Raw genomic sequence first — 25967 nt, 5'->3', positions numbered from 1 at the left:
GGTTCTAAAAATCAATAATGATCTAATTTTACCTAATGTATTTTCTCATTTTGAAAGCCAATCTGCATGAGGCCACAAAAGGATATAGGTTTTCAGTATCCAAAGGAAAGGGGGATGAAAAAGAATTTTGGCCTATTCAAATACCCTTGGGTTGTGTATTAGTCTTAGGTCTACGATGGTGCTTTCTTGCACTTCTGTTTTTCTAAATAATAATTTCAGCAATAAATATTAATAGACAGTTGATTCTAGAGAGAAGAATGACAATGACATCATATCAAATCAGAAAGAAAAAGTAGTAATAGTTTTAAGCATCTAAGGGGCTTTTCAAAGTATCTTTCTCAGTGAGTTCTAGTAGGAAGTGAACTGCTATCAGTCAGGAAGAAGATAAAAAAAAAACAAAACAAATGATGTTATCAAATAAGAAAAGGGACAGCTTAAGTTCACATAAGTATTTTTTTCCCTTCCTTAAGCACATCCCAGAACACAGGATTTCTAAGGATAAGTATACTTTTCATTGGAGCACATTACACTTTTAAGATGAATTTACACCAATACCTCATTCTTAGTTCTTGAAATGAGCATGACTCCGCTGTCTTACCAATACAAGAGACATCCTTGCCAGGCACAGTTGCATAGACCTATACTTTCTAGCTACTCTAGAGGCTGACTCAGGAGGATGTAAGTTCCAGGCCAGCCTGGGCAACTTTGGGAGGTGGGTCTCAAAAACAACAACATAAAAAAAGGGCTGGGGATGTGGCTCAAGTGGTAGCAAACTCGCCTGGCATGCATGCGGCCCAGGTTTGATCCTCAGCACCACATACAAACAAAGATGTTGTGTCCACCGAAAACTAAAAAAAAAGAAAATAAAAATAAATATTAAAATTCTCTCTCTCAAGAAGAAGAAAAAAAAAAAAAAAAAAAGGACTGGGGATTTAGCTTAGTGATGGCGAGTCCCTGGGTTCAATATCCAGTACAGCCAAACAAAACAAACAAAACCAAAAAATCTATTGTTTATGATCGATATTCTTTTTTCTACAAAGAGTAGTAAAGATTTTTTTTTTTTTTTGTTCTTTGAATTTAAGGTTTCCAAAGAGATTGATGGGTCTGTTCCAAAGCACTAATGTCTATAAAAATCACTCACTCTCCAGATTGACTTATTTCCGGGAACACATCTTTACTATTTTATAGTTATAGTTAATATTTTACTCATCTTTGTATGTTTGTCTCACCCCGCCTCAGAGGAGTTGGCATATAGTAAAATGTACTAGCAAACTGGCGGCCTTTCTTGTTTGTGTCCCATGCTATTCAAGTCTGCACTCAAGCGCTCACTAAGCCCACTAAGCGCTCACTTAAACTCTCGTGGAAGAATTTATTTCTTAACCACCCAATTACCAGCATCTAAACATCACCTTTGAACCCGGTAGAGTGACCGCTGGGTAGGACCACCAAACTCAAGCGCGTCCCAGGCTAACAAGCCCCATGGTAGCAGCACCGAATTTCCTTTCTCTCTGAGACCTCAGCATCTTCGTGGGTATTTTATTTCGAGACCCTCTTTGCGTATTTGTGTAGATATTCTTCACATATTTAACTTAACAGTCTACGCAGAACTTACACCTTTCTAAGAGGAAGATCCCGGGCAAGAGAAAGTAAAAGCTTGCAAATGAGATAGTGGAAAATAAGGTGGAGAAACCTGGTCAATTCAGAGACAGCAGGCGCTGACGTGGGCGGGGTATTGGCAGCTGAGGACCCCACATGACCATAGGGGCCGACCCCGCCTCTCTGTCCGCCGCTGGGGGGCGCATGCGCAGCCCGTGCTAGTGATGGAGGAGAGAAGATGGCGGAAGCGGAGTGAGTGACTTGCTGGTGACTGATGTCGTAACCGGGGGCGAGTGGGGGCAGCGACACGTTCCTCAGTAAAAGAGCTCAGGGCTCTTTCGCTAGCAGTGCATGGAAGGGAAACCTGAGAACTACATTTTTCTGCTGGTGCCTGCTTGGCCCTAGTCGGGGGGCGGAGGCGAACTGAAGGGTCCAGTTGCCCTGCAGGCGGGAGCGCCCCTTCTGCCGTCTGGACCGGGTCGGCCGAGCCCTGAGCGCACGGTCACCCCTGAGGCCCTGTCCGCTAGGGTTCTCCAGGAAACAGATTCCTGTGGGCCCCTCAGGCGCTGTCACCCCTTCAAGTGGGCCCTGCGGGCTGCGTACGCCAGGGGCCCGCGGAGGCTGGGTAGGGCAGGGCGGGCACTGCCAGGCCTCCTTCGTGCTACCATCCTTCCGCTCCGGCGCCTCCCCGCTCTCAGCCAGAGAACGAGAGACCCAGCTGCCCACTGCCCTCCCGCGGTGGGGTAGGGCGAGGGCTAAGTGTCTTGGCGCGGGCCTGAGGGCGGCGGAGGTTGCTGCGCTCTGTTGAGGCTGAAAACACCCCGGAAGGAAAGACCTTTCCCTCGGGTCTCTGGCTGCAGGGTTGCTGTCTCCCTAGAGGGCCACATTCTTGTGTGGCAGTGTGATGGTATGCTTAGTTAGCGACTCTAAAACTTAAATATTTCTCGGGTAGGCCTCTTGTATACCAGAACTGCAGTCTGTATTTTGCAGGTATTTATATGCACAGACGGTGGAGTTACCAAAACTGTTCTTTTGTGCCAGGCCTCGAAATGCAATACCATGGTTTGGCCTGTTGCCCTCACCGATGCCTAGAATTTGTATTCTCTGTGACCATTTTCGGTTAGTAGTTAGAACTGTGCCTGGGTTTGAGGATATGGTTGAGCAGAACAACTTTAAAAGTACCAGACTTTAAGCTGGCATTTTGCATATCACTTGGTGCATGGCACACACGTGTTATGATAGGCAGTAATTTGGTAAAAAGTTTTCCTTGTCTACTACTGATTCTGTATAATATTGAACCATATGATACTGTGATTTGATAATTGGAAGGCAATTTGAAAAATAGCAAAGAAGTGTAAAAACATGATTCACTTCCTTTTTCCGTTTTCTTTTTGGTACTGCGGATTGAACCCAGAGGTGCTTTACCATCGAGTTACATACCTATCCCTTTTCATTTTTAAAATTTTAGTTGTAGTTGGACACAATACCTTTATTTTATTTATTTATTTTTATGTGGCGCTGAGGATCGAACCCAGGGCCTCGCACATGCTAGGCAGAGTACTAGGCGAGCCCTCTGCCGCTGAGCCACAACCCTGTCCCTCCCTTTTCATTTTTTGTTTTGGGACAGGATTTGGCTGAGTTGCTGAGGCTGGCCTTGAACTTATTATCCTCCTGCCTCAGTGTCTCCAATCATCATTTTCTAATAAAAAAGAGTAACTGAGGAATCAACTACTTCCTTTATTCTTTCACTTTTTCTCTTTTTTTAAAATCTTTTTTTAAATATTTATTTTCTAGGTATAGGTGAACACAGTGTCTTTATTTTACTTTATGTGGTGCTGAGGATCGAACCCAGTGCCTCATTCATTCTAGGCGACTGCTTCACCTCTGAGCCACAATCCCAGCCCCTCACTTTTTCTCTTAAAAGGAGATTGGTTCCTCAGAGCCAAATACTGTTTACATAGTGATATAGAAAAAAGGAAATTTGTACATAAAGGAAGTCCTATCAGGATAGTATATGAGTACCCAATTAGTGCCAAATTCCTTTTGCTTTTTGTGAAGTAGAAGAGTTTTTGTTACATTCTTGTCACACAGGTTGTGTTTCTCCGGAAGAAATGACTGATAAGAAAAGGCAGATAAAAGAAGGAAGATAAAAACAGTATAATATCAAGTGTATTTTTCATTATTATGTGCATTATGACCCTATAAAAATTACAGTAGTTCTAGCTTCTAACAATATTGAAGCCCTTAGAATTGATTTTTTAGTGTTGAATTTAATCACATATGGATTCTGTGTTGGGAGAAATTTTGTATCACAATATAAGTGGAATTTTAATTTTGGAAGAAATAGAAAATTTGGTACAAAAATGTACTTTACTGTCTATACACAAGGAAACTGTATTTGAGGAAAATTACATAGTTATGCTGCTTTTAAAATTTAGAGCAATTCATCTTGAAAAAGATTTCTATAAGGATGTGGGAAGTTGCTGTTAACTGCTACCCTTATTTCCGTAGAGTAATCTGTTCTTAAGTCAAAATCGATTATTAGAAATAGTAAGGACAGGGCTGGACTGCAGCTCAGTGGAGGAGCACTTGCCTAGCCCATGTGAGGCACTGGGTTGGATTCTCAGCACCACATATAAATAAATAAATTAAATAAATATATTGTGTCCTACAACTTAAACAAAAATTAAATAAAATAAAAGAAGGACAGTGTTGTAGAGCAATTAGAGAAAACCTGGTATGAATTAAACTTTTTTTGTTAACTCTTTTAAGATAACTTGTTTTTTAAGTAAAGTGTATATAGCAACCAAAACTAAGCTACTCAACAGAAGTCATATTCTTTTAAAATGTATAAATACGAGTGACTGTAATTTGTTGTAATCATCAAATGAATGCAAAGAATTGTTTTAAAGTACTCCAATATTGCTTAAATTTTTATTTTTCTAGTTAGTGCGGTATTCTCTTACCACCTATTTTGATTTTAAATCCCTCCTTTCAATATTGCAAAGATAAACTTTAGACCAGGTTTTGTCAGTTACATATCTTGGCTCACTTAAATTCAACATAGATAGATATTAACTATTAAATATCCTATGTATATGTATTTTTCCCTTCTAAGTGTTTTTTTTGTGCTAGCTGTATTTTGTTTCTTTATAGAGGCTTAGACTCTTGCTGATTATTTTCTTTTTCTTTTTTCTTTTTTTTCTCCTGGTACCAGGGGTGCTTAACCACTGAGCCACATCCCCAGTCCTTTTTTTTTTTTTAATGTTTCATTGAGAGATGGGTTCTTGCTAAGTTTCTAAGGCTGCCTTTGAACTTACAATCCTCCTGCCTCAGCCTCCTAAGCCCAGCTTGCAAATTATTTATTGAAATGAATTTTTTTTTTTTTTTTTTTTTGGTACTAGGAGTATTTAAGTACTGAGCCATACCCTCAGCTTTTGAAGTTGCTTAGGGCCTTGCTAAGTTGCTGAGACTGGCTTTGAAGTTGTGATCCTCCTGCCTCAGCCTCCCAAACCACTGGCCACTGTGCCCAGCTGGAATGAATATTCTTTAAAGCTCATAAGATTATTCTTTTTGTCAATATAAATCCTTTGTGTTATCTGCCAGATTTAAAGACCACAGTACAACAATGGATAATGAACCAAACCCTGGAGCATCTTCTGTGTCGACAACAACCAGTAGCACAACAACCACCACCATCACCACTTCCTCTTCTCGAATGCAACAACCACAGATTTCTGTCTACAGCGGTTCAGACCGACATGCTGTACAGGTATTTCAGCTATAATGATGAGTAAAATTAGACTTGGAGTATCATATTGCTTTTTGTTTAAACCAGATTTTTTGTTTAAACCAGATTCAGATCCTCAAATATACAGTTATAATTGTTAAGATCTGGGCTGGGGATGTAACTCAGTGGTAGAGCACTTGCCTAGCAGGTACAGGGCCCTGGGTTCCATCCCTGGCACTGCTTAAAAAAAAAAAGAAAAATTGTTAATGTTTGAAACAACCAGCAGTTATTTAATAATTATACTGTTAAATAGTTTTTTAACATTTATGTGTCAGGAAAATTATAATTGGAAGTCTCTTGATGTTGCTCTAAAGAAAAGGTACTCAACATAGACCCCTAACATGCAGAATGACTCTAGGTTCAAATTTTGTATTTGAATCCAAAATATAGACTTGGGGAATTCTTTTCAAGTCTGTAGTTGCGTTAAGAGGTTTGTTTTAAACCCATGTGGCCTAAGAACCCTAGTAGGAAGATGCCTTCTATAGTTCCTGGGGCAAATGGGAAAGGAAATATTTAAGAAGAGTCTTGGGCTAGGTCACTTATTAACTTTTAATAATAATGGAGATAATGTGGTATTGTATACTACATGGGCATTGCATTCTGATATGCTGTTTGAATCCCATTTTTGTTATCATCAGTATCTATGTGGCTTTGGGTGGGAGGCACAATCTCCTTGAGCCTCAGGAGACTAAAATGAGGACAAGACTACCTTTTTTATTAGTTTCTTTGAGGATTAAATGAAGCCTCTAGAACTCTGTGGAATATATTATAGGTAATTAATAAATACTAGTACTAGTATCTATTGAACAGTTGCTATGTGCCAAGCATCTGATAAATACTTCATGTGGATTATCATGTTTAATTCTCACTACACCTCTATAAAGTAGACATATGGGAAAACCAGTATTTTAAGTAGGCTAAATAATTTCCCGAAATTCATACAGCTAGTAGGTTTTCTGATTTCAAAGTCTGCACCCTTTATACCCTGTGAGTTCTTGTGATTTTCTGTTATACCTTCTTGCTTCCTCTACCTCCTAATTGCATTTTTTTTTTTCAGTCAAGGAGGGGCCTTGGGAATGCTAGGCAAATACTGTATCACTGAGCTATATCCCCAGCCTCTCTAATTGTATTCTTAACTGTTTGTGGTATAGTCTTCTCTCTGCTCCATTTTTCTCTAGTGTAATAATTATTAAACTGTTCTGTGGTTTAGGATTTAGTTTTCTGAAGTCACTGTAGAGTGGAATCAGAACTGTTGGGGACTCAGCCAGCTCAGCAGAATTCAAACTGGAATGGAGAGTATGCATTTAATGTTCTTCACTTTTCTCTGAGGCAAGGGATATGGGGGAGAGTATCTAGATCTTTGAGATAATGGGATTTTTTTTTTTTTTTTGTGAGGGTGGGGTACTGAGGATTGAATTCAGGGGTACTTGACCCCTGAGCCACATCCCCAGCCCTATTTTGTATTTTATTTAGAGACATGGTCTCACTGAATTCCTTAGTGCTTCACTTTTTGCTGAGTCTGGCTTTGAACTTGTGATCCTCCTGCCTCAGACTCCTGAGCTGCTGGAATTACAGGCATATGCCATCATGTCCAGCTGGTGATAATGGGATATATATATATATATTTTTTTTTAATATTTATTTTTAATTGTAGTTGGACACATACCTTTATTTTATTTATATATTTTTATGTGGTACTGAGGATCGAACCCAGGGTCTCACATGTGCAAGGTGACTGCTCTACCTCTGAGCCACAACCCCAGCCCCATAATGGGATATTTTAATATGACATTTCATTTTCTAGTTTTCCCTTAAGATGGATGTATTAATAAAAATAAAGTATTATTGGAGATGTGTAGATGTAGATATACCTCACAAATATCTCTAACTCTAGTTGTTACAAAGATTATGGAATTGCTGTCCTAAAGAGCAATCAAATCAATATTTATTGAGCTATCTAAGTAGTTCTTTATTCTACCAGTTTTTTTTTCCTTAGTCCTGTGAATTCTCTTTAACTTGTTAATTCCTGTAGAGAAATAAAATAAGAACAATGTTCTGTACCTGTAACTTGTATTTATGCAATGCCAGGAGTATAGTGTTGAATAGTAATAAAAGATTACCAACTACAGAAAATTACTGCACTCTGATAAAATTATGTCAAATAGAGTGTTTATTTGTTTTTTCAGTTTGATTTTTAGAATTTTATTATAGAATTAAAGAAGATATATAGATTTGTCTGACAAGAAAAGATAAATTAATGTAATTCTGAATTACTTAATGCTGGTCTATAGTCCTCTATAACCAGGAATCAAAAGCTTACATTGATTTTTGTGACAGGAGTTTTTAGCAAGTATGCAATTTGCCATTGGAGAGATGACATATGCATGCCTGAAGTAAACAATAATTCATGGAAATGTTCTTTCTTGAAATTTGGGTTCATGATTTTATGGTTATAGGTGTCCAAAATTTAGATTGTGAAGCTATAGGATTATGGCTCTATTACTTCCTTAGCACTTTGGAAACTCTGGTTTGATACTAAGATTGGGGTTCTGTGCTGTTTTGGTTACTTGGGCATGATATGACCTTGGGATGTGGCTGCAGAGGATTGGACTTATCTTTTGAAGAGATGCAGGATTTTTCTCTGGTCTTAATAGAATACTCGACTTTACCACATTTATCTATTTGTGAAATTTCATGATTAGATTTTATATTATTAATATTCACAAACACTTTTTAGGAGTCTTTTTAATACTAATATTTAAAAAATTTTTTTTTTTTTAGTTGTAGTTGGATATAATACCATTATTTTATTTATTTATCTTTGTGTGGTGCTGAGGATTGAAATTGAACCCAGGTCCTCGCATGTGCTAGGTGTACGCTCTACCACTGAGCCAAAACCTCAGCCCCAATACGAATAATTGTATTCTATGTGGAAAATTAAGAACTCTGACATTTAAAAACATTAAAAAATAATTATTGAGTAATTTTCAGAAAAAGAAATAGTTTTGACAATTTTTGTAGGATTTTCAGACACTTAAAGAAAAGTTCAAACCAGAAGATAAAAATTACCTCTAACTAGCTATCCATCTACAGTACTCCTTTATGTTTTTCTAGACTCCTAACGTGCAGAATGACTTTAGGTTCAAATTTTGTATTTGAACCCAAAATATAGACTTAGAGAAATCTTTTATTAGAGTATTCCTACTCATCTATTGAGTATTCTACTCATCTACAATCTCCTTGAGCCTCAGGATAAAAAAAAAAATCAAATGCAATTATAAGAAAAATACAATTATGAGATAGAGGAAGCAAGCAGGTATAATAGAAAAACACAAGAACTCACAGGGTATAAAGGGTGTAGACTTTGAAGTCAGAGAAGCTACTAGCTGTATGAATTTTGGGAAATTATTTAGCCTACTTAAAACACTGGTTTTCCCATCTGTAAAATGGAGATAATAATTATGTCTACTTTCTCACTACATCTATAAAGAATTAAACAAGATAATCCACATGAAGCATTTATCAGATGCTTGGCACATAGCAGTTGTTAAATATATACTAGCTACTAGTGTATATTGAGTACCTATAATATATTCCACAGGGTTCTAGATGCTTCATTTAATCCTCAAAGAATACTCAGATTACTGAGTTATTTTGATATAAAAATGATTACTCAGTTAATTTGGTATAAAAATGACATCTTACTCTAACTTTCTTCACCTGCTAATATATTTGAGAATGTTCTTATTAATAAATACAAGTCTGTATCTGCACTGTGAAATATGGTAGCCATTAGCTATCTGTGTACCTATTTACATTAAAATCAAAGTTCAGTTAAAGTTAAAAACCCAATTCCTTAGTTGCATTAGTCATATTTTCATGTTCAGTAGACACAGATGGCTAGTAGCTACTCTACTAAACAGTGTAGAGCCATACTACTGTTTGCAATGGCTCCATAACAAAATATTCCTCTTCATACCTAAGCCCTGAATTCTTCCAACTTTTATCCAAAAAATTATACCAACTTAAATTCTCACTGACAGTGTGGGAAGATTTATTTTCTCAAGTAAAAGTGTTTTAAATCTTTATCCATCTGACAGTCGGAAAATAGTATCGTTTTAATTTGTAAATTTTTTTTTAAAGAATTTGTTAGCCTTTATTCCTCTTTTTTATTTTATAACTTTATTTTATTTATTCATATGTGGTGCTGAGGATCGAACTCAGGGCCTTGCACATGTGAGACGAGCACTCTACCGCTGAGCCATAACCCCTGCCCTAATTTGTAAATTTTTGATACTAGTGATATTAAAGATTTCTTCAAATACTTATATGGTCCTTTTTAAAAAAATATTTTTAAGTTGTTGATGGACCTTTATTTTGTTTGTTTACATGTGGTGCTGAGAATTTGAATCCAGTGCCTCACACATGCTAGACAAACACTCAACCACTGAGCTACAACCTCAGTCCTTGTATGGTTCTTTTATGGATTTATCGCTACTGGGTAATTTAATTTGTATAATTAGTGAATCCTAGCAATATGTAACTGGGAGAGAAATATGTTAATAAACTTGAGGACATTGAATCTTAAAGTAGTAAAATTTTAAACTGCCATTTTTATACTTCATTTTATAGTTAAGATAAAGGTTGGGCTGGGGCTGTGGTTCAGTGGCAGAGTGCTTGCCTAGTATACATGGGGTACTGGGTTTGATTCTCAGCACCACATAAGAATAAACAAATAAAATAAAGGTATTCTGTCCATCTACAACTACAAAATAATAATAATTAAAAAAAAAGATAAAGGTTGAACTGGAGATGTGGGTGAGTGATAGTGTATGTGCAAGGTCCTGGGTTTGATCCCCAGCAATGGAAAAAAAAAAAGATAAAGGTTGAGATTATAATTTGACATTGGTTCAATTGACTTATCACAGGTAATTCAACAGGCATTGCATCGCCCCCCCAGCTCAGCTGCTCAGTATCTTCAGCAAATGTATGCAGCTCAACAGCAGCACTTGATGCTGCACACTGCAGCTCTTCAGCAGCAGCATTTAAGCAGTTCCCAGCTCCAGAGCCTTGCTGCTGTTCAGGTGAGACTGAAATAAATTAACAATTTTTAAGGCCAAACTTTACATTTTCTTCAGATACTTACTGAAAATAAATACCCTGGGTATTATTTCAGAGTTCTCATAAGCCTTGTGATTATTTGTGCTAAAGGAGATGTTAATAGACTACCAAATAGAAGTTAATTGGAGGAAAAATGAATATGTTTTATAATTGTTGCTAGCTTTTGTCTCTGTTTTTTATCCAGAGTGGATGGTGGTATGGTTTTGTATTCACAAAGTTCTAGGTACAACAGTGGCTACTTAGGGCTTCATGAATTATATTTCTATTTTTTGAAAAAGTAAAGTTTTATTATGTAAATAATTTATATTAAAAATATCAATCAGTATAAAATTTTAAGAGGCAAATAAAATAGAAATGTTTCTTTTCCGTATGTGCCATTGTGTCCCACTTTCAGAGGTGACTGTTGTAACAATTTAATATATATCCAAAAATCTTCTATATAAAAATGCATATATACACTTTCCTAAAATCTAATCATATTATTTCAACTAATAACATAATTTTATGATTCAATACCTATGTTTAAATTTTTTTGTTAATATTGTACAACTTAAATAAAACTGTGTGAGATTTAATCTTAAATCTCCTCATCAGAGAAGGATCTCAGTTGAGTGAACCTGAAAAAAGTTTACTTCTGTTATTGATAGATACCAGATGTTACTTCTTTTCAGTAGTGTAATTTTAAGTAACATCATGTTCATAATATGACTTAGGAAACTGAAACCCACTGGCTCTTGATGTAGCTCAAATGTCTTTTTTGTAATGGTAGAGTGGTGATTCAGCTTCAGAAATGTCAAGAAACCTGAAGAGTGAAACTGACAATGAGTACAGCTAATCAGATTAGCTTTTGGGCCTGTTTTCACCATTCATATTTTTCTTTTCTTTAAAAAAAAAAATCTGTTTGGCCAAAGATTAAATTGAGCTTTTGTTCTTATTTTGTTTTTGTGTTATGCTGGTAGCAGAAAGGTTTTAACTTCAGGTTTTTGCAGGCATATTATAATGGTCTTATTGTTTTAGGCAAGTTTATCCAGTGGAAGACCATCTACGTCCCCCACAGGAAGTGTCACACAACAGTCAAGTATGTCCCAGACATCTGTAAGTACCCTACGTTTTTTTCTTGGATTCAAAATTTAAAAAAAAAATTTAATTACTGTTTTCCAAAACTATACTGTTGTAATTCATGAAGCTATTAGTGTAGATTTGTTACATACCTTAAGTAATAATAAGTGTTTAGGAATACGAGTGATGAAATTGGAGAATTCAGAATTATCGTTAAACTTCTGAAAATCTTAAGTTTTAATAACCATTTTGTGGGGTTGGGGTTGGGGTTGTATCTCAGCAGTAGAGCACTCACCCAGCACATCTGAGGCCCTGGGTTTGATCCTCAGCACCACATATAAATAAATAAAAAATAAAGGTACATCAACAACTAAAAAATATTTTAAAAAAATATTTGGGATATGTATTTCCTAAGAACAAGATTGTTCTTTTATGAAACCATAGGAAAATTATTAGATTACAGAAATCTAACTGATATAGTATAGTTTATGTTGGAATTACATCAGTTTTCTCAGGTTTGTCAGCCTTGAAACTAATGTCATTATGGACCATAGTTTTTTTTAGTGTGTGGCTGACTGTCATGTGCATTATGAGGCATCATCCCTCGAAGTGGATACCAACAGCAGACTATGGCTTTCTCCTTCCCCCCAGGTGACAACCAAAAATGTTTTATGGGGGACAAAACTGCCTTTGGTTGAAAACCATTGTGTTATTCTAAAAATGTCCTTTCTATACATTTTTCCTGGTCCAGTATAGTAGTATTTTCATATTCTGTAAAATTGACTTTAATAAAATATAGATTATAGGTTTTAAGAAACTTAAGAGGAGCTTGTGCTATATTCTTCAATTAAGGATATGGTCTTTGCTAAGTACATTCTGTGTTCAGCATGTAGGTGTTTTTCTAACTATTGATCTGCATTTTTAATTAAAAAATTCTATTTTTAGCACATAAATATCCTGGATTATGACAAAATTTGTTATGAATATTTTATCTTAACTCTCAGCCTGAATACTGTAGTTAATGATTATTAATATCAGATGTCTTGATTTAATACAGATGTATTAAGGAAAGGCATAGTAAATACTTTGTGTGTTAGTTGAAGAATTATAGACAAATTATTCTGTGAAATATGGAATAACATTAAGATATATATGTGTATGTTCATATGTATAGAGTTTTGCTGTCTTATAATTAACAGATATCCTTTTAAACTGTTTTATTATGATTTTCTGTATGTGACATTCACAGAAATTCAGATTCCAATGATTGTGCTTATTTTTTTAATATTTTTTAGTTATAGGTGGATGCAATATCTTTATTTTATTTTTGTGTGGTGCTGAGGATCGAACCCAGTGCCTCTTGTGTGGTAGGTGAGCACTCTACCTCTGAGCCACACCCTAGCCCGATTGTGCCTATTTTTTAAAAATAATTTTTTAGTTGTAGATGGACACAGTCCTTGTATTTTATTTATTTATTTTTATGTGGTACTTAGGATCGATCCTAGTGCTTCATACATGTGGGGCGAGCACTCTACCACTAAACCATAATCCCAGCCCTGATTGTGCTTATTTTTTATGACATGGTTAATGCTGCTTGTTATAACCAGGCAGTATTGTACCATGTAGTAGGCACTTGTGAATGACTGGTTGGGGAAAAGAAGCATGAAGGGAGAATAGATGTCTAGTGTGAAATAAAGAACAATATATCATATATCACATTTGTTTTATTTATAAATCCCAGGTAGCTAGTCCTCAAATGAATTGACTAGCAGTATATATTATAATGGCCAAAGTAACTTAGTAAATTGAGGTTACTATCCAGAAGAGAGGCAGAATGTGGTAATAGAAGTATCTAGGTAATGATAATAATGAGCCATTAGGTGGCAGTCTAATATTCATAGTTTTGGTTATTTTGAGGTAAGTTTTCAGGTAAAGTGAAGCTGTGGGAATGGTTTAGCTTCCAAAAAGGATTACAGGGTAGGCTGTTGAATAATTAGCTAGATTGGTTGGGATATAGAGTCAGAATGGGATCTCAGTGAGGAAATGAATATTATATAAAAATCAAACCAGATACCTAGACATATAACCTGGGGAAACTGTGTAGTTTGGGAAATAAACTTGATAATTGAATGTATAGGTAACTAGCAGGTGCCAGCTTTATCTTCTTTCTCCTTATGGGATCAGGATAGCTAATTCTAGACTAATACTAGTAGTGATGGTGGTGATTTTATGGTTGTTTGACTCTAAAATTAATTGGGACTGAACCTTTATGTTGGTATCTTCAGCACTTCAATTGAAAGAGGGTAAGGTTTAGTTAAATTTGGCTTGCCAAAATGAAATCTGAACCAATTAAAAACTTTGCTGCTGCCAAAAAAACAACAGAAACAAGGTTAAAAGTAACACAGTAGAAGAGAATATATTTGCACCATGTATGTCAAATGGCTTTTATTTCTAAAATCCAAAATGTTCTTTTTTAAAAATATTTTTTAGTTGTAGATGGACATAATACCTTTATTTAAATTTTATTTTTAGTTGTAAGACACAATACCTTTATTTTATTTATTTATGTGGTGCCGAGGATCAAACCCAGTGCCCCATGCATGCAAGGCAAGCATACTACCACTGAACCACATTCCCTGCCCCCAAATGCTTTTATATTAGTAATATAAACAATGAACATTTACAAAAGACTCTAATTGGGAATTTAAAAAAAATTTTTTTTAGTTGTAGATGGTCACAATACCTTTATTTTGTTTATTGTTATGTGGTGCAATGATCAAACCCAGTGCCTCACCCGTGCTCAGCAAGCACTCTACCACTGAGCTACAACCTTGGCCCATAACTGGGAATTTTTAAAAGAAAGACTGGGTTGGGAGTACATCTCAGTGGTAGATCACTTGCCTAACATGCCTGAAGCCCTGGTTTCAGTCCCCAACACCAGGGGTGGGGGAAGGACTACTTTTGACTTTAAACATATAAAAATATATTTATTGTATTAATAATAAATATATGTAAAAACAACCATGATGTCCCATTTTTACCTGTCAAATTCAAAAGCAAGGCAAAGCATTTAAATAATACTCATTGCTGGCAAGGATGTAAAGTATTTGGCACACACATATACTATTAATGGGAATGTAAATTGGTACAACTTTTCTGGAGAGTTATTTGGCAGTATGTATAAAAATTTAAAATGTGCATGCCCTTTCATATGGAACTCTTTTTTTTAAAAAAAATTATTTTAGTTATAGATGGACACAGTACTATGGGAGCCCAACCTTTTACGTGACTGAGTCACACTCCCTGGCTGAATGCTGAGGCACTCAGTCACAGAAATGTTGCAGAGCTTTCCCCACCCTTCTTGGGTTTGAGGGATGGTGTCTCGTGCATGGGTGTGTCTTGCTACAGCCCCATGGGTGGAGCTATGCTCACCTGTTCCTTTGTAATATAACCCCTTGCCCTGTTTAGGATAGAATCTTCCATGGAAGTGCCTTGTGTGTGTCCCCTTCTCTTACTGTGCCTTTGGGTGTGGCCTACCCATATGTCAGTCAACCTGGTGACAGTGGACATCATGAAGATAGACTCAGCCCCCTGAAACCTGACCCCTTGCCTCATTTGAATAGCTTCTCCCCAATAAAAAGGGTCAGCATGTGTGTGCTCTCTCTCTCTCTCTTCCTGCGGACCTTTAAGGTCAGAGGAGCCATCACAGCGACCCCAAAGAAAAAGGTATTTGTGTCTCTTGTGTGGTTATTTTGCGCAGCCCAATTAGTCCAGTTTCTCTGGAGTGGCCCCTGAGCCTTTTAGTCGCGAGAACAGAAACCCTGCACAGTACCTTTATTTTATTATTTATTTTTATGGGATGCTAAGGATCAAATCCAAAGCTTCACACATGCTACAACCCCAGCCCCTCATATGACTGTTACTTTTTACTGATATCATTAAAAATGACAGGACTGTGGATGTAGCTCAGTGCTAGACCATTTGCCTAGTATATGCAAGGCTATGGGTTTGACCCCAGTGCTGCAAAAAACACAAAAAACAAAACCAACCCCTCCCCTACATAATTATGTGTATATGCATGGTTTACAGTAGTAAAGCATTGTATACAATCGAAGTGTCCATTAATTGTAGGACAGTTAGTGTTAATTCATACAATGGAGTACTGTAGCTACTAAAAAATGCTATACATGTGCATACAGATAGACTTTGATTTTTATTATGTATTGAGTATAAAGAGCAAGAATGCATAGTATGATCTCTTTCATTTTGATTATTCTATTTTTCAGTTCTAAAATTTCCATTTGTTTCTTCTGTATATCTTTTATTTCTTTGTTGTGACTATTTTTAATCTGTTGACACCAGAGGGGATGCTTCCCATAATTGCTGAACTGTGGTGGAAATTCTGGCTCTTCACTGGGCCTCTATGGAAGCTTCCCTGACTGGGAGGAACAGGAGTGCCTTGTTACTGCTTCCTATGTAGTCTTTCCACCCCTATTCTGCACAGTACATTGTGATGGTGGTGGTAGTTTATTACTACTTGGTTGGGATGAAAGTCCTGGCTCTCTACTTGGCCTTTTCTGACACTAATTAATTATAGAGGGTTGATTGAGGGGATGGGATGCCTTTGCAGGTGAAAGTATAGTTTTTTGTTGTTGTGGGTGGAGCCACAGTTTTTTCTTTAGTGTTTGCCCATAGTAAAGTAATTATTGTCTTAAGTTTTTTGTGTTGCTGGGCTTTCTCTTTCCTGATCCTTTGGCTAAAAAGAGCAGGCTTTTGTTAGGCTGTTTTGTTTGTGCCCATTGGTGTCTGGGTTACTGAATTCTTTAGTTCCAAGTTTGGGTTATATGAGACAAAAAAAAAAAAAAGACCCAGGGAACTCACCACCATGATGTACATGGAGTCTTCAGTCTCCGGCCAATCTGCTTTTCTTCATCTTTTGGTATCTTTATGTTTATTTTATATGTCACAAGGGTTTTTAGTTGTACTTAGTGGGAGGAATAAGGAAAAGTACATCTCCATCTTTCTGAAAGTAGACTTCTTGTCATTTGACTTTTTAAAAGTTCTAACTATACAAATATCTGATTATGCAGACAGAAAACCTTTAATAATACAAAACAGGTATTAGTGGTTATCTCTGAGAAAAGAGGCTGAAAAGCTTTGTTAATATTTATGTTGCCTAAATAAAATTAAAGTTTTTGGTTAAGAGATAGACAATAAAAGTGATAGAGCAAGCCCAGCATGGTAGCCTATGTCTGTCATCTCTGTAATTTCAGTTACTGGGGCGACTGAGGCAGGATGATTGTAAGTTCAAGGCCAGACTCAGCAATTCAGTAAGACTCTATCTCAATTAGAAAAGGATTGGGGATGTAGCTCAGTGGTAAAGTGCCCCTGGGTTCCATCCCAGTACTGGGGGTGGGTGGGGAAGTATAGAGAAAAAAGTATAGAGTGAAAGTAAACATCCCTTTTCCACACTTGCCTTGACAAAATTTGTGTGACGCTCTCCTATTTTATTACTTGCATTTATATATATATATAAATGCAAAAAAATAAGTCTTGTGATTAATTTTGTTTTAATGTAAGTGAAGTACCTATCTATATTATTCATCTATAGATAGAAAATATTCTGTCTAGACTTTCTCTTCTAAGTATTTTGGCATTTTTAGCTGGAAAAGATTATGTGACTGGAAAAGTCAAAAGTCCTGTAAATGACTCAAGGGGTACTTGAACCTCAATAAGGTTTGCCTTGTTGCTTTTTGCCCCTGGAATCTACATTAATCCCAGATATTTTGACTTCAGTTCACTGTACTATTCTCCCCAAATGGGGGAAAAACTTGGTTTTAATAGCTTTTTAGTTATATTACTAGACAAGATGAACTTTTATTTTAAGCTCAGTTAGTTTTGTAACTTTATTAATTCATGCATTCACTCATTCACCAAATACTTATTGAGCATTGAATATGTGCTAAATACTGGTCTAGGTATTGGAGATATAGTAAAAGAACAAAAAAACATTCCTGTAGTGGAGCTAGGGATACATAGTCAACAAGGGTACAATAAGTCAGATAGTGGTAAGTACAAGTACTGTAGAGGGAAATAAAGCAAGGAAGAGGAATGGGGTGGAGGGATTTGCTGATTTACAGTGGTTAAGGAAAGCCTTGTTAATAAAAGTAGCATTTGAAAGAGGATAAGGGAGGCAGACATGCTCAAAAAACAGAAGGGAGGGCATTGTGACTGGAGTGAAATGAAAGTGACATGTGGTTTAGAGATGACATCAGAAAAGTAGTTCTAGCCAGGTGTGGTGGCATACATCTGTAATCCTAGCAACTCGGGAGGCTGAGGCAGGAGGATGGCAAGTTTGAGGCTTGCCTCAGCAGCTTAGCAAGGACTTAAAGCATTTTAACAAGACCCAGTCTCAAAAATAAAAAATAAAAAGGTCTGGAGATTTGGCTTAGTTGGGAAAGTACCCCTGGGTTAAATCCTGGTTCCAAAAAATAAAAAAATAATCATAAAAGATAATTCTAATTCTAGTCATGAGATTATTAGCCTTTGGATTTTACTTGAAATGAATTGAGAAGCTATTGAAGAGCAGTTTATAGGGGGAAGTGACAATCTCACAGAAGTAACATGATCTCACACTGGTTTTTAGCTTCACTCTAATTTTGAGAGCAGGCTGTTAGAGGCAAAGACAGAAGCATGGGAGGGCACTTTAGTGGTTCTTTTAATAATCCAAGTGAGAGGTATTGATTCTTGGACTGATGGTGATGATGGGTGAGGGCTGAAAAGTGGTTAGCAAGATTCTGAATATTTTTTTCTTGAACATTTTATTATGAAAGTATAGCTAGCAGATTGAGTAAAAGATGTAAGGAAAGGCAAGGAGTCAAGGATGATTCCAGTGTTTTGGCTTAGGAATCTAGAAGGATGGAGTAGTAAGTAGGTGTTGGGGAAGAAAAGCAGGAGTTTGGTTTTGGGTATGTGAAGTTTATGATGTGTATTAGACACACTTGTAGTTGTTTAGTAGGTATTGGACAGATGAGTTGGGAGTCAAATGGGAGATCTAGTAATTAATGATGTCTCTCTCAGGGTGTCTCATTGAAAATTCAAGTCAATCATAGTGTCAAGAGTTTCTGATGATTTAACTATTGTTTGTGGCATTTCATAAGAGAAAGTTTGGGAGAATGGAGATGAGGCATCTGGGTTCTAATGTTAGATTCTGTGACTGACCAGTCGTGTGATTTCAGACAAGTTATTTAACCTCCCTGTACTCCGAGTTTTTTGTAAAATTAAGAGGTCTAATTAGATTTATTTTTATTTTTTTAAAAGTGTTCTCATCTAGGTATCTCTGGATCTGGATCAAGGAGAAGGTTTAATAAATGATGATGTGAACTAAATTGCCTCCCTGAACTCATATGTTGAAGCCCTGACTGGTTGTATTAAAAACAGGAGGCCTATAAGCTGGGGTTGTGACTCAGTGGTAGAGCACTCTTCTAACACGTGCGAGGCACTGGGTTTGATCCTCAACACCACATAAAAATAAATAAATAAATAAATGTCCAATTACAACTAAAAAAAGTATTAAAGAAATAGGCCCTTTAAGGAGGTTGGGGCAGGGGAAGGGCAAGTAGATCTCAGTTTTAGGGATTATTATTGTGTGGGATCCTGTGTTGGTCCATACTAACAAGGATAATCTGTTTCAGTACTTTCAGTGCCTATTTAGTGTTAGGCATAATGTCAGGTACCAAGGATTCAAAGTGAACAAAGGTTTAAGAGCACACTGAGGATACAGACAAGTAAACTGATAAGAATGTGTTTTGGTGAAGTATCTATTTTTAAAGGTTACATGGAAAATAAATTTTGAATCCCTTATGGAACTGAAAATTCTCTCCCCATACATGTTTTTTTTTGGCGGGGGGTTACCTGACCACTGAGCCACATCCCCATCCCTATTTGTATTTTATTTATGACAGTGTCTCACTGAGTTGCTTAGGGCCTCGCCATTGCTGAAGCTGGCTTTGAGGTTGTGATCTCATGACTCAGCCTCCCGTCCCTATATATTTTTTGTAACTATTGTTACATGAATTTTATATTGAAATTAATTATTCTTTGGAAATTTGAAAACAAGGATTGTTTTCAAAATTTTAGTTATTGGGGCCTGGGCTGTAGTTTAGTGGTAGAGCGCTTGCCTAGCAATTGTGAGGCCATGGGTTTGATCTCCAGCATCACAAAACAAAAATAAAACAAAATAAAAACTAACAACAGAAAGAATAAAAAGCCCATCAACTTCAAAATTTTAGATATTGCTGAAAAAAAGGCTATTATTAGTCTCATTATCATTGCTCTGGGGTAACTGCTTGTTATTTCTGGAATCTTTTAGATTTGCCTATTATTCTCTTTTAGTTTTTTATTTTTTCTTAAGTTTCATGAGGATATGTCTAGAAATCATGGTGTAGGACACTTGTACGACCCTCTCTGGGTGAAAACTAGGTATTTAATGTTCATGTATGTGAAAATAAAAATTTAAAAGGAAAGTTTTCCTGTTGTTTCTCTGTTCTTGTTCTCGCTTCCTCCCTCCACCTCTCTCTGTCTCTGTGGTGCTAGGAATGGAACCTAGGGCCTTTTGCATGCTAAGCATGCACTCTGCCAGTGGGCATCTTCGCTCTCTCTTTGGAGCTCCTTGGTGAGTTTTGTTTTTTCTGGATTGATCTTTTATTTCTTTTACCTTTTCATTCTTTTTCTGTTGTGGGATGTTGGACTTTTTTTTTTTTTAAAACAATTTACTTGAACTCTCCCCCCCCCCCCCAAGTTTAGTTCAGCCATTGTATTTCCAATTTCTAGGAGCATCTTTTGTTTGCTCATTCTTTTCAGATGATCCTGTTTTTCTGTATGGATGATATTTATCAGACTTTTTATTTTTTATCTTTGTTTCATTTTTTTTGTTGTAGTGGGGATTGGATCCAGGGCCTTGCACATGCTAGGCAAGCATTCTACCCCAGCCCTACTTCTCAGATGTTAAAAACGATTTTCTCTGTTTCTCTATTAATCTATTTTCCTTAGGAACTATCTTAGTCTTTTTCTCCCATTGTGCTGCTGGGTTTTCTCTTATAAGAGAAAGCTATCTTCTTTTCAAATTCTTAGTTTTCTGCTTATGTTTAAGAGTGCATGATTGTCACTTAATTAGGTGGGTTTCCTCCACTGCACTGAAGGTACATTTGTCCCCCTGTAGGGCCTTTTCCTTAGCGGAAAAATTGGAATGTTGGTGTTTGCATATGGGAATAACAGTGATTGTGATTGCTGCTATATATTGGTCTGTTTGGAGTTAAAGGTACACAGGTATGGAGATGACAGTTTAGTTGTAGAAGTTAAGTTACAGTGTCTAAGTATCCATTTTAGAAACCTAGCATTTCTTGGGGCTGGGCTGTAGCTCAGTGGGAGAATGCTTGCCTGGCACATGGGAGGCGCTGGGTTCGATCCTCAGTACCACGTAAAAACAAATGAACAAAATGAAGGTATTATGTCCATCTATAACTAAATATATTAAAAAAAGAAAGAAAGAAAGAAACCTAGCATTTCCCTGGCAGTTCCTTTGACTTAGAGAAGAGTCCTGTCTTTCTGGAAGGTTCAGATGCTGGTTGTTCTAGGTGTTAAGTGTAGTGAGCTTATTATACGTGAATCTGTTTTGTGGGTAGACTTTCAGATAACTCTCCTGTTTTTAGCCACACTTCTTAACTCTGCCCCTATACCTATAATCTCTGGGTTTACTTTTGCTCTTATTTCTTCCTTCGCATATTTTGGATTATAGCCACCTTCACTCTTTTATAGAAATGTGATAGTATAATTTTTTACAACTTTTTTTTTTTTTTTTTTTTTTTTAGTTGTAAACGGACACAACATCTTTATTTAGTATTTTTTTATGTGGTGCTGGGGATCGATCCAGTGCCCCAAGCATGCTAGGCAAGCGCCCTACTACTGAGCCACAACTCCAGCCCAATGATAGTATAATCTTGATACAGATGGCACCTCCTCTCTCTTTTTATTTTAGTGTATGTTATGTCTTTTGTTTTATGTTGTTCTTTTATATCCCAGTTTTTTTTGTTTTGTTTTGTTTGGTACTAGAAGTTGAACCGAGGGACAATTAACCACTGAACCACATCCCCAGCCCTTTTTATTTTTTATTTTGAGATAGAGTCTCACTAAGTTGCTTACAGCCTTGCTAAATTGCTGAGGGTGGTCTTGAACTTTAGATACTCCTGCCTCAGCCTCCAGAGTCTCTGGGATTACAGGCATATATCACTGAATATGCCACTGCATATGCTTGTTGTTTTGAAATCATTTAAACCCATAGAAAAATAGAAATACTAAGCAGTGAACTTCATATGCCCTTCTTATAATTATACCAATTGTTGTTTGCCGTATTTGCTCTATCTCTGTATTTGTATATAGACTGTTTTCCTGACGATTTGAAAATAAGTTTATTTTAAAAAATATATTTGAAAATAAGTTGTAGGCAGCGTTACCCTTCAGTCTAAGGAGATTTTCCTGCATAGCGACAATATTGTTATATCACACCTAAGAAACTGAACATTAGTACACTAATATCTAGCATGTGGTCCATATTCTGATTTCCTTTGTAGTCTTCCAAAAAGGTTATTCTTTTTATAAACTTTCTTCCCATCCAGGATTTAATTAAGGATCATAGTGCATTTGAGTGTTCTTTTTGTCCTATAATATAAAAAAAGTCTCCTTGTCTTTTTTTGTTTTTCTTTCATGACATTTGAAGAGCTCAGTTCACTTGTTGAATGGAATGTCGTACTGTCTGAATTTCTCTTTCTTCAATCCTTTTTGTTATTGTGTTGCTATTTTAGTGAGTCTTAGGAGGGAGAAGCAAATGTTCATTGATTTTAAGTATGATTTTTAGTGGCTGAATAATGTTCTATTATTTTCTCTTTCTGGTGATTTTAATTTTCCTTGTTTGCTATTATAAGTAAACCCACGTTGAATAGCCTGCTGCATATCTTTGTATACATTTATAATTACTGCCTTTTAAGGTTCCTAAGATTCTACTTACTGGGTTAATGAAACTATTTTTAGATCAAGACCCTTAAAAATGTTCAGTTTTCTTTTAAACATATCTAAATTAGAACAATCATTTATCAAACGAACCATTAACTGTTTGCTTATAATCATTTCAGTGTCCTCATCCTCTCATCTATTTTAGGAAGTACTTTAAGTTTTAAAACTCATTGTTTCCAAGGATTGATTCTTTAGACTATAATTTCAAGTGGTAGAGTACTGAAGCCTTTTCCAACTATTTGATACCAATCTAAAAATCAAAACTGTAGTCTGAATGTTTATATGATCATGAGCAGCTTTACTGTGTCCTTGTAAAATATTTCAGCAATTTAGAAAAAGTAAAAAAGTCGTAAAAGTCCCCTTCAGCCCCATGTTCTTTTCTGTCTCTCCTCCTTAGTTTGCTGTTTACTCCTTCAGATCTTTTCTTATGTATTATGGACATAGATTTTATAAAGAAATGTGTGTATATGTGCTTAACACTTTTTAAAAAATACAGGTAGGTATTTTGCATTTTGCTTTTTTCACTTAGTATGTCGAGATCTTTCTGTGTTATCACGTGGATCAGTATTTAAGCTATTATATAGAATGGTGGAATTTATTTTATATAATCATCTTTTTTGTTGGACATTTTAAGTTATTTTTCCAGTATCTTCATTGTTTTGACATTGCAACTTTTCTTTTTTGGGTTTATAAATCTAAAAATATTGGGAGATTGTGATGTTGCTGTTTTTGTTGTTTTATTTTTGCCTGTTTATTACAGAAAGTGGTAATTTGTTTTGTTTTTTCCAGTACTGGTAATTGAACCCAGGGGTGCTTTACCATTAAAATATACCCCCAGCCCTCTTTCTTTTGTATTTTGAGACAGGGTTTCCCTAAGTTGCAAAGGCTGACCTTAAACTTGGAATCTTTCTGCCTCAGCTTCCTAAGTAGTTGGGATTGCAGGTGTGTGCTGTCTTGTGTAGCAAAATTGTCTATAACAAATAGGAGAGACTTTTTTTTTTTTTGCTGGGGATTGAACCCAGAGCCTTGCACGTGCTGCCCCTAAGCAACATATACTCCCCCCGCAGCCATTGTTTGATTTCTCTATTAAAAAACAGCAGTAGCTTAAAAGTCCTTTGTGGATATATTATTACCTACAATTTCTATATAACACTGTTCACTTACAGATATTTGAATTCTACACAAACAGGTATTTGAATATACATGTTCTCACTGAATAAAGTTTATAAACTGCTTTAAAGTGATAAAAGCAGAACAATGTACTAAGGCAACCATTTTTAAAAAGGAAAAATAATAGCATTTCTATTCTCATTCTAATGTTTATGCCTACATGGACAATAATTTTTAAAAAGTGAATACAAATAATTCCAAATTTTATTTCTAGTAGGCATTATCCTTTAACATTTTGGTGACTTTTCTCCCAGATATCAGTGTATATTTGTTATATTTCTATATTGAATCTAGCCACATGTAGTTTTGTGAGTATACATTATTGTGTATATACAATGCCATTTTCTTTGTCAATGTTTTTTACATATATAACATGTATAGAAACAGACATTTGTTTGTAATATACAAATGGGATTATACTCTACATGTTACCCTGCAATGTTTTTCACTGACCTGTGGGCATAGAATATAAATGTACATAACTCCCTTTTAAAGTCTATAAAGTATGTACGATATACCTGATTGATTCTGATCAAATGGCAGAGGTGGCTCTCAAAAGGGCTTTGGCTATAGTGAGTACTTTGGACCAGACACTTCATGGAGCTTATGAAATAGGGCTCAGGGAGTAAGTTCCTTTGTGGAGGAGAGGACTTGAGTTCTGAGGTAACAGAATTGACCAAGGCTTTAAGAGAAAGAGAATTAAGATGAAATTGACAGAGAAAATAATGGAAACATGTAAGGGCATCTGGTTTAGGTGAGTAGAACAAAGTAGAAAATAGACCAAATCCATAAGGAAAGGAAGAAAATTCTGTTTTAATTAGACTGACTGGGGAGATAATTTCTTGGTGATCTGTTGGCCTTCATGGATCAAGTGTTTCTTAGTAGACAGCTGCCTGCATTGTTACTTGCTATATGGAATTTAAAAGTAGATATGATACTTATTCTTCTCTAGCCTACTGAGTAGCTGGGATTACAGGTGTGCACCATTTTGAGACAGGGTCTTACTGAGTTGCTGAGGGTCCCACTAGGTTGCTAAGACTGGCCTTAAATGTGTGATCCTCCTGCCTCAGCCTCCCAAGTTGCTAGGATTACAGGTATGTACCTACCACTGTGCCTAGCCTTTCTTGCATTGAGAGAGAGAGAGAGAGAGAGAGAGAGAGAGAGAGAGAGAGAGAGAGAGAGAGACCGAGGCATTATTACTGCAGAGTATCCAACTCATAGAAATAAGAGGTATAAAAAAGAAAAAAGGATCCTGAATGCCAAAATACATGTCAGAAAACCAGGGTCCAGCTCTACCCACTGAGTGATTTGGTTTAATCTTTGGAGCAAGTGGTACACAAAAAGAATATTTTTTTCTTATTTATTTATTACATAGCACATCAAAAGTGAAGTTGAACTGATATCACTATAATATTTCTACATTTTTTACTCTGTTAGGTGCTATACCAAAATTTTTCTTCTCTTTCATTCTCTCTCTCTCTCTCTCTCTCTCTCTCTCTCTCTCTCTCTCTTTGTATTAGGCTTAAATATTACATGAAAGCTGAAAGCTATGTATGTATGCCTTAAAATAACATGGCATTCATTAACTTAATAGACTTTTATTGGATAAAAGCTATTTCATAGATTTTGGATATATGAAGATGAGTCATACCTTAAAGAAATGATTGTTTAGATGGGTGAGATAAAAATATATGCTAGCTGGGCATGGTGGGGTGCATGCCTGTAATCCCAGCAACTCAGGAGGCTGGGGTGGAAGGATCATGGGTTCAAAGCTAGTCTCAGCAACTCAGCAAGGCTCTAAGCAACTTAGCAAGACCCTGTCTCAAAAAAAAAAAAAAAAGTATGTATGTGTGTATACACACACACACACACACACATACACATACATATGTTATACATATATGGGCATATGTAATACATATATATGCATATATGATATAGTTGAGCATGGTAACACACAACTATAACTCCATCTACTCAGGAGGCTGGGGCAGGAGGCAGTCCAGGCAACTTAGCAAGACCCTGTCTTAAACATTTTTTAAAAGACTAGGGATATAGCTTAGTGGTAGAGCACTTGCCCTGAATGTGAGAGGCCTTGGGTTTGATCTCAGTACTAGGGGGGTGCGGGAGAGACAAGAAAAAAGAGAACAAGAAAGAATTTTAT

At 36.3% G+C, this 25967-nt stretch overlaps 1 protein-coding gene across 6 annotated transcripts in view; it reads left to right on the top strand.

Moving 5' to 3' along the window:
- Positions 1-1799: 1799 nt before the first annotated feature.
- The window catches only part of Phc3 (polyhomeotic homolog 3), an 82245-nt gene continuing 58077 nt past the window's right edge, over positions 1800-25967 (top strand). For 4 of the 6 annotated variants that reach the window (XR_009224746.1, XM_046422934.2, XM_046422932.2 and 1 more), the window contains exons 1-4: positions 1800-1848; positions 5203-5368; positions 10315-10470; positions 11525-11602. Coding sequence is in view for 4 of the 6 variants with exons in the window: in XM_046422934.2 (XP_046278890.1) it covers positions 1835-1848; positions 5203-5368; positions 10315-10470; positions 11525-11602 (414 nt within the window). In the remaining 2 variants the exon portion in view is untranslated. Of the gene's footprint in view, positions 1849-5202; positions 5369-10314; positions 10471-11524; positions 11603-12120; positions 12218-25967 lie in introns of those variants that run through there. The other 2 variants (XM_046422933.2, XM_046422936.2) reach the window with 2 other exon arrangements.

The sequence above is a fragment of the Marmota monax genome, unplaced genomic scaffold, assembly GCF_021218885.2.
Source record: "Marmota monax isolate L192 unplaced genomic scaffold, Marmota_monax_Labrador192_F-V1.1 WCK01_AAM20220418_F8-fsc00110, whole genome shotgun sequence".
NCBI lineage: Eukaryota > Metazoa > Chordata > Mammalia > Rodentia > Sciuridae > Marmota > Marmota monax.
This window is presented reverse-complemented; position numbering and strand designations above follow the sequence as displayed.